This window comes from Heterodontus francisci, chromosome 12 (assembly GCF_036365525.1).
Source record: "Heterodontus francisci isolate sHetFra1 chromosome 12, sHetFra1.hap1, whole genome shotgun sequence".
Lineage (NCBI taxonomy): Eukaryota > Metazoa > Chordata > Chondrichthyes > Heterodontiformes > Heterodontidae > Heterodontus > Heterodontus francisci.
Window position 1 is genome coordinate 107,640,667 of NC_090382.1, and position 13,816 is coordinate 107,654,482.

A 13,816-nucleotide genomic window follows, 5' to 3' on the forward strand; every position below is an offset into this window, starting at 1 on the left:
GTGCTCAGAATCTTTTCGATGTAGGTGCTGAGTCAGCTATTTTGAAGCTGGGGGAACTGGGAGAGCTACAATTGTCTTCTACACCCAGGGCCGGAGGGGAGAAAAGTCAGCCAGGGTTCCACTTCTGATCACTCCCCGCTGTAAAGCAATGTATGTTGGGTTGCTGGGTATGTCCTCCATTAACCAATGGTTCACCTAGATTCGAAAACCAGAACAAGGTGCAACAGGGCTCTGTAGCTGGGTAAGAGACAGTGCCTTTAAGATAGGAAGAGTAGGGATGAAAATTGGTTATAAAAACTGAGCTAACAACAATAGCATCACAAATTCACCCTCAGAGTGTACTAACTGCCCCATATCATGAGCAGGAAATGCAATCAGCACGAGAGGAAAATCCCAAAGCCTGAAGCCTTCGGCTATTATTCTTGTCAATAAATTAACCTGATAACAGAGTCTATTAGTGAGTATAATGTTAAGTGGTTTTTACTCTGCAATTTTATCCAACTTATTGCACGATCCCATCTTTCCTGCAAATGCACATTATATTCAAACATCCTGTTGAGACGTGAAGGTATGTCAGGATCGGAGGTGCCATTCAACAAGGGAACAGGAACAGCCAATCACTCAGTTCCTTTGTTCTGGAATGAACTATATTCTGTTAGACTGTTGACAGTCAATGATTGAAGTCTTCTATCATTGTTCACATGTTAATGTTGAAGGGAAAGTAGAGCAGTAAACGTTTGTTTTCACTGCCTGGACGGTGAGTGATCACCCACCCACTGCGGAACTCAACAAATTTCCAATCCATTGGCTCTCAATGTAACAGAAATCAGGCAGGTTCTCCAAGGAACGGCCGATCCACTCGTCCAGGCAAACGAAAATTTACCCCACTGCAAATGAAAAAGAGAATACTTCTTCACACCGTCAGCTCATCCCAGGCTGCCTCACATCCTATTGCTTTTGCAGTGCAGTCACTGCTGTTATGTAGGCAAATGAGGCACTGCACGGTCCCACAGACAGCAAATGAGATGAGTTACCAGTTAATCATGTTCCAATCAGGCTGACACTCCAGTGCAGTACTGAGGAAGTACTGCACTGTCGGAGGTGCTGTCGTTCGGATGAGAAATTAAACAAAGGCCTCATCTTCGTGGTTGGCTGTATGTAAAAGGTCCCATGGCACTATTTCAAAGAAGGGCAGGGGAGTTATCCCCAGTGTCCTTGCCAATATTTATCCCTCAACCAACATCACAAAAGCAGATTCTTTGGTCATTGTCATATTGCTGTTTGTAGGAGCTTGCTGCGTTGCTTCAAAAAGTACTTCATTGGATGTAAAGCACTTTGAGATGTCTGGTGGTCATGAACAGCGCTATATAAATGCAGTCTTTCTTTGATGGTGTTGTGCGAGGGAGAAATATTGGCCAGGAACACAAGGGTGTGGGCTCTACCCTTGACTATCCATCTTCTAAATTTCCAGTCTTTGCTGGACCAATTAGAGGAGGTAACAGAAGTTACCACAGTGCTTTCCCAGAGGGTAAGTAAATTGGGAGTTAGATGGAGAGTCAATCTGTGCTACTGCGGCAACTGTAAGAACGGGAGATGCAGGGATTTGGGGATATGCTTCATGATTCATGCCATGGGACTATACTAAAAATAAAATTACATACAAAATGGTGGGTGAGATATGGGAAAAAAAACAATCGCAACAATTGCTGCACTGTAGGTTAATTCACAGAAGTCCAACACAGAAGTCCTCGAGGCGGCCAACATCCCCAGCTTATACACACTACTGAGTCAGCGGCGCTTGAGATGGCTTGGCCATGTGAGCCGCATGGAAGATGGCAGGATCCCCAAGGACACATTGTACAGCGAGCTCGCCACTGGTATCAGACCCACCGGCCGTCCATGTCTCCGCTTCAAAGACGTCTGCAAACGTGACATGAAGTCCTGTGACATTGATCACAAGTCGTGGGAGTCAGTTGCCAGCGTTCGCCAGAGCTGGCGGGCAGTCATAAAGGCGGGGCTAAAGTGTGGCGAGTCGAAGAGACTTAGCAGTTGGCAGGAAAAAAGACAAAAGCGCAAGGGGAGAGCCAACTGTGTAACAGCCCCGACAAAGAAATTTTTCTGCAGCACCTGTGGAAGAGCCTGTCACTCTAGAATTGGCCTTTATAGCCATTCCAGGCGCTGCTTCACAAACCACTGACCACCTCCAGGCGCTTACCCATTGTCTCTCGAGATAAAGAGGCCAAAGAAGAATACTAAAAAAAAATTACATACAAAATGGTGGGTGAGATATGGGAAAAAAAACAATCGCAACAATTGCTGCACTGTAGGTTAATTCACTGCATGTGAATCAAACTGATGTTTGCGGGCAACATGATGAGATATATAAATCTAAGTGTTCCTTCCTCTTCACACCTATCTTGATAAGCCAGACAATAACAGATTTAGGCAACACCTGACTGGAAGTTAATCATTTTCAAGCTGCTTTTATAAATAAAATGACAATGGTTGTGAGCACTCACAATGTCAGTGGGTTACTGCAGTTTTGAATTGAATGCATGATTTGGTCACAATGAAATTCTCAGGAAGCAAAATTTTCACTCTTTGCTATTACTGTAACTTCTTGCACTTATACCTGGGCTTGGATGATTAACTGTTGCACGAATTTAGAGTGCAGAGTTACCACTCTTATTCATGCTTTTATTACCTCATGCTTCAGGTTTTTCAGTCTCTGCCATGGCCCACTCTATATAAACTGCAACTCAATCAAAGCTTGCCATCTTCCTTAAATCCCAAAACCTTGTTCACCTATCACCCCTGTCCCAGTCAAATTATCTCTCAGTACATCAATTTCAGAATCCACATCCTTGTCTAAAATCCCTCACCGGTCCTGCTCTGCCTTAATTGTGCAACTTTTCCCAGCCCTGACTGTACCTTCTCTTCTTCAAATACTGTGTCGCCCCGCCCCCCCCTTGCCCCTCACTCCACTGACAGTGGCAGAGCCTTCAACCATCTTCGTCTCACACTGGAATTCCCTCACCGCCTTCAAAATCCTCTTTTATATTCATCTATCTCAACAAACCTTCAGCCACTTCCCTAAACCCTTACATCTGCTCAGTAATGAGTCCAAGCTGTAAAACTATGGGGATTTTGCTGTGTTCAAGGCAATGAAGAAGAGATTTTTCCATTGCAATACTCTGCACTAGGTTATGGTGCACGCCCAATTGTGATTTCCCATTCTTTCAAATTAAAAGATGAAAAATCACAGGCTGAGGACCTGCAATTTTGTGAGATGTAGTCCCTGGCAAGCAGAAAATCTGCCCTTAAATATAAATTCCTGTTGAGTTTACTTATCAATTTAAATGGGACGTTACAATAAAAGGATGATTGCCAACTGGCACATATGACAGTTATGGCTGGGTAGCTGCAATTAGCACAACGTGCCAAGACTATGAAGCCACCGTGGCAGCAGCTTTTCACATCTGTTAAGGTCAGAATTCCATGAACAGCTGGGAAAGGGAGCAGCACATATTTCCAGAGAGATGACGCCCAGTTTTTACATTTGTTAATAAACGTGCTGGTCCTGGAAGAGAATTCAAGCTGTCAGCAACTGTCCCTAAGGTCTGATCCTGCACTGCCGTAGTCACTTAGCCAAGTCAGCTGTAAAGAGGGGAAACACCCCAATTACTGGCAATTGACAAACAGCAGCCTTTTCTTTCTAAATTAAAGAAACCAGATAAGCTTCCTCAATAACCTGCTGAATACAGGCCCCGTGTATGACTAGTAGATTAGCACATTGATTCCCAGTCTGTGCTGAGTCAGCACATCCCAGCTGGGGCAACCACGAGGCCTAGGGAGGGGAGAAACGTTCGACCACATTCTACTTCAAGTCACTATCTAATGATCACTGCTGGAAAGTGTGCACACATGGACGAGAACAGATCAGACTCCATGGTAATGCCCAGTACCCAATTTCAATCTACAGCTGCTGCTGCCCAGAGAGTGTCACACAGAGGGAAGGGTTAATCTGACATTTCTGTTCATCCACACCCTTCAGTGTCTTTGTTGGACTAGGAACGTACTGGTGTGTCATGGCATTCTGAGCTCTAAGTGAACTGGGTGCCCAGTGAGTGCAGCGAGTCTGCATGACAAGGGCAATATTATTTAATGCTCCATATGCAAACCAGCTGGGCAAATACAAGATCATTACTGGCATATAACATCTTATATAGAAATGACAATAATGGAAACAGGCTATTTGGGCCAGTCAGAGTTTAGCCTACATGCACAACAGTCCGAAACTTGAGATTGCCCTGTTCCCATACCCACTTTAGGTCTTTACAAACACGCCTGAAACCGTTCAGAGCAAGTTTAGCCACTGTTTGTACGACAATCAGTGAACGCTAATCTTTGAAGCCTTTCAAAGCTATTTTACATTCCTGTACTTTCCCCAAATCATTTCACTTCCTTTTAACACAGTTGCCTTTACTCATTTCCTTACACCATTTTTGTGTTGAATTTCTTTGAGTTCCTTCATTTATTTAACGCACTCACTTTATTCCCCTGCCTCAGTAAAGAACACAGTGCTTTATTTAAATTTTTTGATAGTTTAATCTCATATTCCAAGTTCTCCCTCTTTATTGTCTTAAGTCATCCTTTGGTCACTCTGCAACACATCTCTGTAATGGCTATCACATACCCATTTAGACTAGGACTGACTAGATAGAGCCGTGGAGAGCCAGCATGGACACGATGGGACGAATAGCCTCCTTCTGCGCCGTAAATGACTCTGTGGGCTGGATTTTATTGGTGCTCCGCGTTCCACAGCAATGCACAGTGAGAGCGGAGGCCTTCCGACATGGAGGTGTCATCACACAGCCTCCGCGATATTACGTGCGGGGACTCATTTCAATAGAGGGGGCAGAGAGGCTTCCCCCTATGACGTAGATGGGGCGGCCGCCGTGTCCCCGGCAACGGCGTCCGGCGCCATTGCGCAGGCACCGGTGCCATATTTAAAGGGCTTCAAGCCCTGGCAGCTGATGTAAAACTTTAAAGGGACCAGCACTTTAAATTTCAATTAAAACATTAAATTCAACATAAAAGCACTACTTCCATCCCCGTAATGATCACAAAATAAATTTATTTCCCTCTCTCCCCCGAAAAACCATTTTTTGACAGTCCCGACCCTTAAACCCTAAACTTTGCACTCTGTGCCCTTCAACCCTTCCCACCATCCCCACAGCCAATAAGAAATATTTTTCCCCTTCTGCCACCCCTCCTGCCCTGAAAGTTTTATTCCTCACCCCCTCCCCACCAGGTTCTCGCCTCGGAACTCCATATGGAGTTCCAAAGGCGCACGAGCTGCGTTCGGCGGCGGTAAAATCGGTGTGCGATGGCCGCCGTCTGCAGGCAAGTTTATTTGCATATCATTTAGGTTGATTTAAATATGCAGATGAAGGGCCCGCCGACAGGCGGCAGGGAGGCCGCACCGAGAATACCGTCCCTCCCACAACGGTTATATGTGTCGGGCCCTTCTTAACGTCACGGGTCGAAGCAGGCCTCTCCCCGCAGAACTTTACCGGCATCCTCACCGTGACCCACGGCACCGACGGGCTGGTAAAATTCAGCCCTATGACTCTCTATGACTTGTAGTCAGTCGATCATTATAGTACAGGCCAATCCTTCCAGCAAATATTGAGATAGTTTGGGCACTATCCAGAGGTCTTCAGATAGTACTCATGTTTACAACACAAGGAAAGTGTCAACAAAAAAAATGTCACTAAACAATTGCTAATGGAGCACATGTTCAATCATTTTTGGTGAATATCAATACTCGAAGTGATAGTCTGGAATTGTTTCCAGCTTTGGTAACCAATGGTGGAAATGGGAATTGCCCCATCAGGTACTGCACACAGTGAAGTTCCCTGAATCCCGCTCCAACAATGTGCTTTCGTCCCAGTCTCACACAAACATTGCGTAACTACAGCAGTGGAAATTTTCCCCGACACTACCCACCCTAATAGACCTTTCTGAACAACTTCGGGAAGCGTTAGTTTGCGACAAACTGAAAGCAGTCTTGATTGGCTGATTTCAGCCCACCATGAAATAGGACGAGACAGCACAACTCATTTCATGTAGCATCTTTATAGCCAACGGGCAGAAAAGATTTTCCTCACAGGTTGAATTTAAATCTCGGTCCCAGAAGTGAAAGGACTACACCACCCAGTTTCCGATAAATGTACATTTGAGGGCGTGAGGTGCTCATAGCCACCATGCAACTGAAAATGGGTGCAAAGTCGGATTTTGGACTTGATTTTGAATTTAGGGTCGGCAACCCGACCCCTGGATAATTTCTGGATCCCGAGCCACAGCCTTTCTGTAAATTTAGTTGCCCTAATTGGGCCAGAAGTGAGCTCGGCGCCTAAATAGTGGAACTAAGCGTAACCAGGAGGTGGGAGCTGCTTATAGAGCATGAGCAGCAAAGGCAGGCGGCAGCCATGATGAAGCATACTGTTGCCATGCCGAAGGGAGCAGGCAGTTCCTTGGAGGGCCAGAAGCCTAACCGCATAGGAAAGTGACCGTACGGCCAAATGAGAGTTAATGCTCATGATCCTCCAGGTTCCAAGATTTTTCACCTTATAAAAAAAGGCTTTAGCTTCTCTCTGCATTGAAACTGACATCGATGACTGTTCAGGTTTGCGGATTTGCATTCTTTCCCTCCCCAGCCCATTAACAAGCTCGTCAAGGAGCTTCACAGGCTGCTAACTGCAGGCGAGAGGCTTCCTGACTCCTTTCCCCCACCGCCCTCACTTTGAAAATTGGAGCACGTCACCTTGGGGCAGGATCCAGAGGAATCTTCTGGAATTGTGGTCTTCAATCCATGCCCGCACCAGTGCTCACCCCCAAAGGATCTTTAAAAATCTGGTCCTTTCTCTTGCGAGAATACTTAGGTCCCTCCAAAGCAATATTGTGGAGGGGGTGGGGGATACACAAGAGCAGTGACCGTATATTGTCACTTGGGGTTGTTGCATGCCGTCCCGTAACCAGACCGGTCCTTTTCTTGGGCGTGGATTGGTGTGTGGTGCAAGGAGGAAACATATACTACCTTATATAACAAAGAAAATGTTAAAATTAAAAATTCCTGAGGTTTATACCGTTACCTGACTTTTGAGGGCCAATGATGAGAAGTTTTGGAAGCCTATCACACGTTTTCTCTTTTGACCAGATATCTTTGTGCCTTCTATCTTCGCAAGGATCCTGAAAAAAGAGCAGATATAGTGCCAATGAAGATTCCTGTCTGCAACATGACCCATGCTGAGTTTTAGGCACAAAAAACTGGAAATAAAAGTATCTGTGACTCTGGTGTGACTTCCCAGAGAAATCTGCTTTTAATACAGGCTGACTGTTCCTAGCATTGCATCAGTGATATGAAGTGGGAGGAGACTAGCAACTGGAGAGAGGGGAGTGAAAATACAGAGTCCAGGATAGGAGAGCAGGAGATGGGAGTTTCAGTACCCACTACCCCACCCCACTCCAACACAGTGTAATGAACCATATATAAATTGACCCCTCCTGCTTTCCAACCTTAAACAGGGACCCAAGTTACATGCAAGTATAAGCAGTGTCGTGAGTCAGTGGTGTTCAGAGTGGGTGCACAGGAATCAACAAAGTGCTACGTAGCAATACAGCTACTGCAAACCAGAGTGCATACCATGTATGGGGTGTGAAATTGGGTTAAATCACCACCCCTTCCCTCTGGCTTTCACGTGGCAAGTTTGAAATGTTTCAATGATCGAAATGTGGTTCCTCCAGGCAGCAATCCTTCCAGCATTTGATTCTTCTCCATGGTAACTGAAGTACATGGGGAGCTATATCATTATGTAGCAACGCATGCAACCATCATCAACACACAACACTGCCTCTTTGTGACACTTTGCAGATATGGCAGGAATTTCTGTGGAGTTTCCCCATCACACATGCCATTGGAACTGCAATGCCAGCAGCAGAACAGACTGGGAGTGACTAAACTGATCCGAGATCCCGATGGGTTCAGCTGATATGAAAAGACCAACAGTAACACCTTTAACATAGTAAAATGTCGCAAGGTGCTTCACAGGAGCAGTATCAAACAAAACCTGACACCAAGCGATAGAAGGAATTAATAGGACAGTTCGGGGCGACTTAAAGGAGGAGAGTTGGAGAGGCTGCAGAGGTTTAGGGAGGGAATTCCAGGGCTTAGGGCCCAGACAGCTGAAGGCACAGCCACCAAAGGTGGAGTGATTATAATCGGGGATGCACAAGAGGCCAGAATTGGAGGAGCGCAGAGATCTCGAAGGGTTGTAGGGCTGGAAGAGGTTACAGAGATAGGGAACAACAGTAAATTAAATGAGGTGCCTGTGGAACAGCAGGATGACAGAGCCAGCACCTTTAGGGGAGGGGAGAAAAGCAGAGGAGGGAACTGGCACAGAAACAATCTGCTCAAGTGAATTATAGCTTGTCTGTGAAATTAAAATATTTTCTCACCCCCACACAACAATTCCATTGATGTGTTGCCCAGTTTCAGTGCAGCAATTACTAACCTGCCAGAACGGGTCCTTTTCCTCAGGGAACAGTTGGAAGTATTTCTGTGCCAGCTGCACAGGTGGGAGGGTCTGCAGCTTCAGGTTTGTCCAGCACTGCACAAAGCTGATCAGATTCTTAAAGGTGTAAAGGCCCAGGCGGTCGTTCCCATAGTTTGACAGATGTGTCATAAAGATACTAATCTAAAAGATGAATGATAGCAGATGATCAGTATGGTGCACCTATCCAATCAGAGTGGCAATCACCCAGCGTGAGGTGAAACGGCTATTCAAATAGTTTATCCTTTGAAGGTGTTAGGACAAGTCTTTTTATTAATAAAGGCTTTTTATTAAATAAAGCAAATGGGATCCTGGGCTTTATAAATAGAGGTATAGAGAACAACAGCAAGGAAGTTATGGTGAACCTTTATAAAACACTGGTTAGGTCTCAGCTGCAGTATTGTGTTTAGTAAGAAGAAGGTCAATGTAATAATCCAGAAAGCTTGTTGACGGAATATACTGGAGCCAGTCTTTACTCAGTCTTGCATTTATTTTACAAAGTAAAAAGGTTGCAAACATGCAGCTCCTCACTCAAACCTTCCACTGGTCATATGGTTCAACCTCAGAAACATCGAAAGGTAATCATACTCTGACAATTTACACTTGCTTTCTGACATTTTCCACAATAGCCACTGGGATTTTAGTTTTCTATGTGAATTTTTTTTTCATAATTTCAACCTTCACCTGTAGTCCACCATCCTCTGCTACCATGTTATATTCCAGAAAGCTTGTTGGAGGATTACGCTGGACCCACTCTTTACTCAGTCTTGCATATGATTTAACAAATTAACAGTGAAAACCTTGCACAGGCTACAGAGGAGATTTACTAGAATGATACCAGGGATGAGGGACTTCAGTCATGTAGAGACTGGAGAAGCTGGGTTTGTTCTCCTAATGGCAGGAAAGGTTAAGGGGAAATTTAATAGAGGTGTTCAAAATTATGAGGAATTTTGAAGAGTCCTTTCCTTTTCCTTTTGGCCTCCTTGTCTCGAGAGACAATGGGTAAGTACGTTGAGGTGGTCAATGGTTTGTGGAGCAGCACCTGGAGTGGCTATAAAGGCCAATTTTAGAGTGACAGACTCTTCCACAGGCGCTGCAGGTAAAGTTGGTTGTTGGGGCTGTTACACAGTTGGCTCTCCCCTTACACTGCTGTGTCTTTTCCTGCCAACTGCTGAGTCTCTTTGACTCGCCTCTCTTCAGCCCTGCCTTTATAGCTGTCCGTCAGCTCTAAAGATCACTGGCAACTGACTCCCACAACTTGTGGTCAATGTCGCAAGACTTCATGTCGTGTTTGCAAACGTCTTTAAAGTGGAGACATGGACGGCCGGTGGGTCTGATACCAGTGACGAACTCGCTGTACAATACGTCCTTGGGGATCCTGCCATCTTCCATGCGGTTCACATGGCCAAGCCATCTCAAGTGCCGCTGTCTCAGTAGGGCGTACATGCTGGGGATGTTGGCTGCCTCGAGAACTTCTGTGTTGGAGATACGGTCCTGTCATCTGATGCCAAGGATTCTCCGGATCAGCGAAGATGGAATGCGTTGTGATGTCGTTCTTGGCTGACATACATTGTCCAGGCCTCGCTGCCATAGAGCAAGGTACTGAGGATGCAGGTTTGAAACACTCAGACTTTTGTGTTCCGTGTCAGTGTGCCATTTTCCCACACTCTCTTGGCCAGTCTGGACATAGCAGCGGACACCTTTCCCACATGTGCTTGCTGATTTCTGCATCGAAAGACAGGTTGCTGGTGATGATTGTGCCCAGGTAGGTGAACTCTTGAACCACTTCCAGAGCGTGGTCGCCGATATTGATGGATGGAGCATTTCTGACGTCCTGTCCCATGATGTTCGTTTTCTTGAAACTGATGGTTAGGCCAATATCATTGCAGGCAGCTGCAAACCTGTCAATGAGTCTCTGCAGACACTCTTCAGTGTGGGATGTTAATGCAGCATCGTCAGCAAAGAGGAGTTCCCTGATGAGGACTTTCCGTACTTTGGTCTTCACTCTAAGACGGGCAAGGTTGAACAACCTGCCATCTGATCTTGTGTGGAGGAAAATTTCTTCTTCTGTAGACTTGAACGCATGTGAGAGCAGCAGTGAGAAGAAGAACCCAAACAATGTAGGTGCGAGAACACAGCCCTGTTGCACATCACTCAGGATAGGAAAGGGGTCTGATGAGGCACCGCTGAACTGTGCCTTTCATATTATCATGGAACGAAGTGATGATGCTTAGTAGCTTTGGTGGACATCCGATCTTTGCTAGTAGTCTGAAGAGACCACGGCTGCTGACGAGGTCAAAGGCTTTTGGTGAAGGCAACGTAGAGGGGCATCTGTTGTTCACGGCATTTCTCCTGTAGCTGGCGAAGGGAGAATGGCATATCAATAGTGGATCTCTCTGCTCGAAAGCCGCACTGAGCCTCAGGGTAGGCATGCTCAGCTAGCTTCTGGAGTCTGTTTAAAATGACCCGAGCGAAGGCTTTCCCCACTGTGCTGAGCAGGGAGATTCCACGGTAGTTGTTGCAGTCACCGCAGTCACCCTTGTTCTTATAGAGGGTGATGATATTGGCATTGCGCATGTCCTGTGGTACTGCTCCCTCATCCCAGCACAGGCAAAGCAGTTCATGGAGTGCTGTGAGTATAGCAGGCTTGGCACTCTTGATTATTTCAGGGGTAATACCATTCTTTCCAGGGGCTTTTCTGCTGGCTAGAGAATCAATGGCGTTACTGAGCTCCGATTTTGTTGGCTGTTCGTCCAGCTCGTCCATGACTGGCAGAGACTGGGCTGCATTATGGGCGGTATCAGTGACATCATTTTCCCTGGAGTACAGTTCTAGGTAGTGCTGCACCCAGCGGTCCATTTGCTTGCGTTGGTCAGTGATTGTGTCCCCTGATTTAGACTTGAGGAGGGGGCGATCTTGATGGTTGGCCCAAAAGCTCTCTTAATTCCGTCATACATCCCTCTGATGTTTCCGGTGTCGGAAGCCAGCTGAATACGACTGCATAGGTGTTGCCAGCAGTCGTTTGCACAGCGCCTGGCTGTTCTTTGTGCGGTGCTTCTGGCTACTTTAAGTGCAAAGGATGTTAACTCGCTGAGGGCTTTCTTGTAGTTCAGCAGCACAGTGAACTTAGCGGCTATGACAGGTTCCAGCTCTTCAAAGTGAGATTGAAACCAGTCTGTGTTCTGTATCTCATGTTTGCCATAGGTGGTCATTGCTGAGTCATAGATGGTCTCTCTGATGTGGGCCCACTTGGTCTCTGCATCCCCTGCAGGAGTGTTTGAACAGCTTTTTCAAGCGAATTGAGAAACTTTTGTGACAGCTGTGGGTAAGAAATTCTGTTAGTGTTGATGAACGGGCAGCCATTCTGCTTGGAGTAATGTAACTTCTTTGGTTTGAGTCTAACTTTGCTGCACACCAGGGAGTGGTCGGTGTCGCAGTCGCACTGTGGAAGCTGCGTGTGATTTGAACATTGTTTATAGAGGCTTGCCTTGTGACGATGAGGTCCAGCTGGTCTTTAACTTCAGGTGGGGAGCAGAGTGTTGGAGCATAGATGCTGAGTAAGTATACTGGACCAGAGGTGGTGAGCAGTTGGATGGACAGTATGCGTTACGAGCAGATAGGGAGAAACTATTACCACTGGCAGGAGGCTCAGTCACCAGAGAACACAGTTTTAAGATATTTGACAAAAGAACTGGGGTTGTGGGGAGATAAGGAGAAATTTGTTTTATGCAGCATGTTGTGGTGATCTGGAATGTACTGTCTGAGAGGGCGGGTGGAAGCAAATTCAATAGTAACTTTCAAAAAGGAATTGGATAAATACTTGAAAAGGAAAAATCTGCATGGATGCGGGACTAATTTGATAGCTCTTTCAAAGGTTGGATCAATGGCCTCCATCTGTGCTTTAAGATTCTACGACTCTAGGTGTCCCAGTTCGATACACATGTCTCAGAACGATCTAACTCATTACACAAATGAGAAAAGGGAAAAGCTGGAATTTAAGAATAAACTGGGCTCAATGTGCCTTTGTTCGGAAGTAGCTAACTGCTGTGATCCCTGTTGAGTTGAGAGTTAGCACAACTGAAATAGACAAAGAGAACACTGTAGTTTTATGTGATATTACCTCCCGCCTACCCCAACTGTCATGGGCTGTCAGGAATGTGGGACTCAGCTTTTTCCACTAGCTCAGACTGTGCAGTAGTCAGGCTGTACTGAGGTCACAGTTCAGCTTCTGTAACATTACCTACCCTATAAGGAGTTAATACTGAAGCAACAACCCCTCGGGGACGGAAGAATATGAATTCCAAATCAGAGCAAATTTATATTGGCAGCTGAAATAAAATAGCACAACACTCTCAACTATTGACACTTTCCCTAAGCAATGGCAAGTGACAGAGTTAATTGCCTGACAACACTGGGCTTGAGATCTATCAAAAGACGGACTTGTGACCTTTACCTGCTCCTAATAATTCGTCAGTCTAAAGTCTCCTCCTTACATGGGACATAGCTGGAGAGCATAGTTTTTGTCCAGGCTGTTAGCTGGGTGCTTCCAGAAGCAGTTCCACAGAATTACATCGAAATTACACAACAGAAACCGGCCATTCATCCCAACCCTGTGTTGGTTTTTATCCTCCACAAGAGCAGTAATCCTATGTGCCTGCCTCGGTCCTGTATCCCTTTAATCAGCAAGCTCTCTCACCTATTGTTAAATGCAGACATGGAGCTGAATTTCCAGGCCCTCCAAAGACAGGAATGGAGATGGAGGGGGTGGGGGGGGGGGGGGCCTGAAAATACCAGCACCAGGCAACGTGTCCGTTAAGCATGCTGTTCAAGGCACCAGAAATGTTCACCGGGGGGATGGGATGGGGGAAGAGGATGGGACACGAATCCTGCTCTCCTCCTAATTGAGGCCAATTCTTTTGGGCCTCCTTATCTCGAGAGACAATGGATACGCGCCTGGAGGTGGTCAGTGGTTTGTGAAGCAGCGCCTGGAGTGGCTATAAAGGCCAATTCTGGAGTAACAGGCTCTTCCACAGGTGCTGCAGAGAAATTTGTTTGTTGGGGCTGTTGCACAGTTGGCTCTCCCCTTGCGCCTCTGTCTTTTTTCCTGCCAACTACTAAGTCTCTTCGACTCGCCACAATTTAGCCCTGTCTTTATGGCTGCCCGCCAGCTCTGGCGAATGCTGGCAACTGACTCCCACGAC

General features: G+C 46.2%; 1 protein-coding gene across 7 annotated transcripts in view; it reads right to left on the reverse strand.

The window, feature by feature from the left end:
* Positions 1 to 13,816, reverse strand: part of ndst1b (N-deacetylase/N-sulfotransferase (heparan glucosaminyl) 1b) — a 301,326-nt gene that overhangs the window by 25,811 nt on the left and 261,699 nt on the right. For 6 of the 7 annotated variants that reach the window (XM_068044050.1, XM_068044049.1, XM_068044048.1 and 3 more), the window contains 2 exons: positions 8,577 to 8,759; positions 7,158 to 7,254 (listed from right to left, as the gene is read on the reverse strand). In XM_068044050.1, the coding sequence (XP_067900151.1) occupies positions 7,158 to 7,254; positions 8,577 to 8,759 (280 nt within the window). The remainder of the gene's footprint in view (positions 1 to 7,157; positions 7,255 to 8,576; positions 8,760 to 13,816) is intronic. The other variant, XM_068044051.1, reaches the window with a different exon arrangement.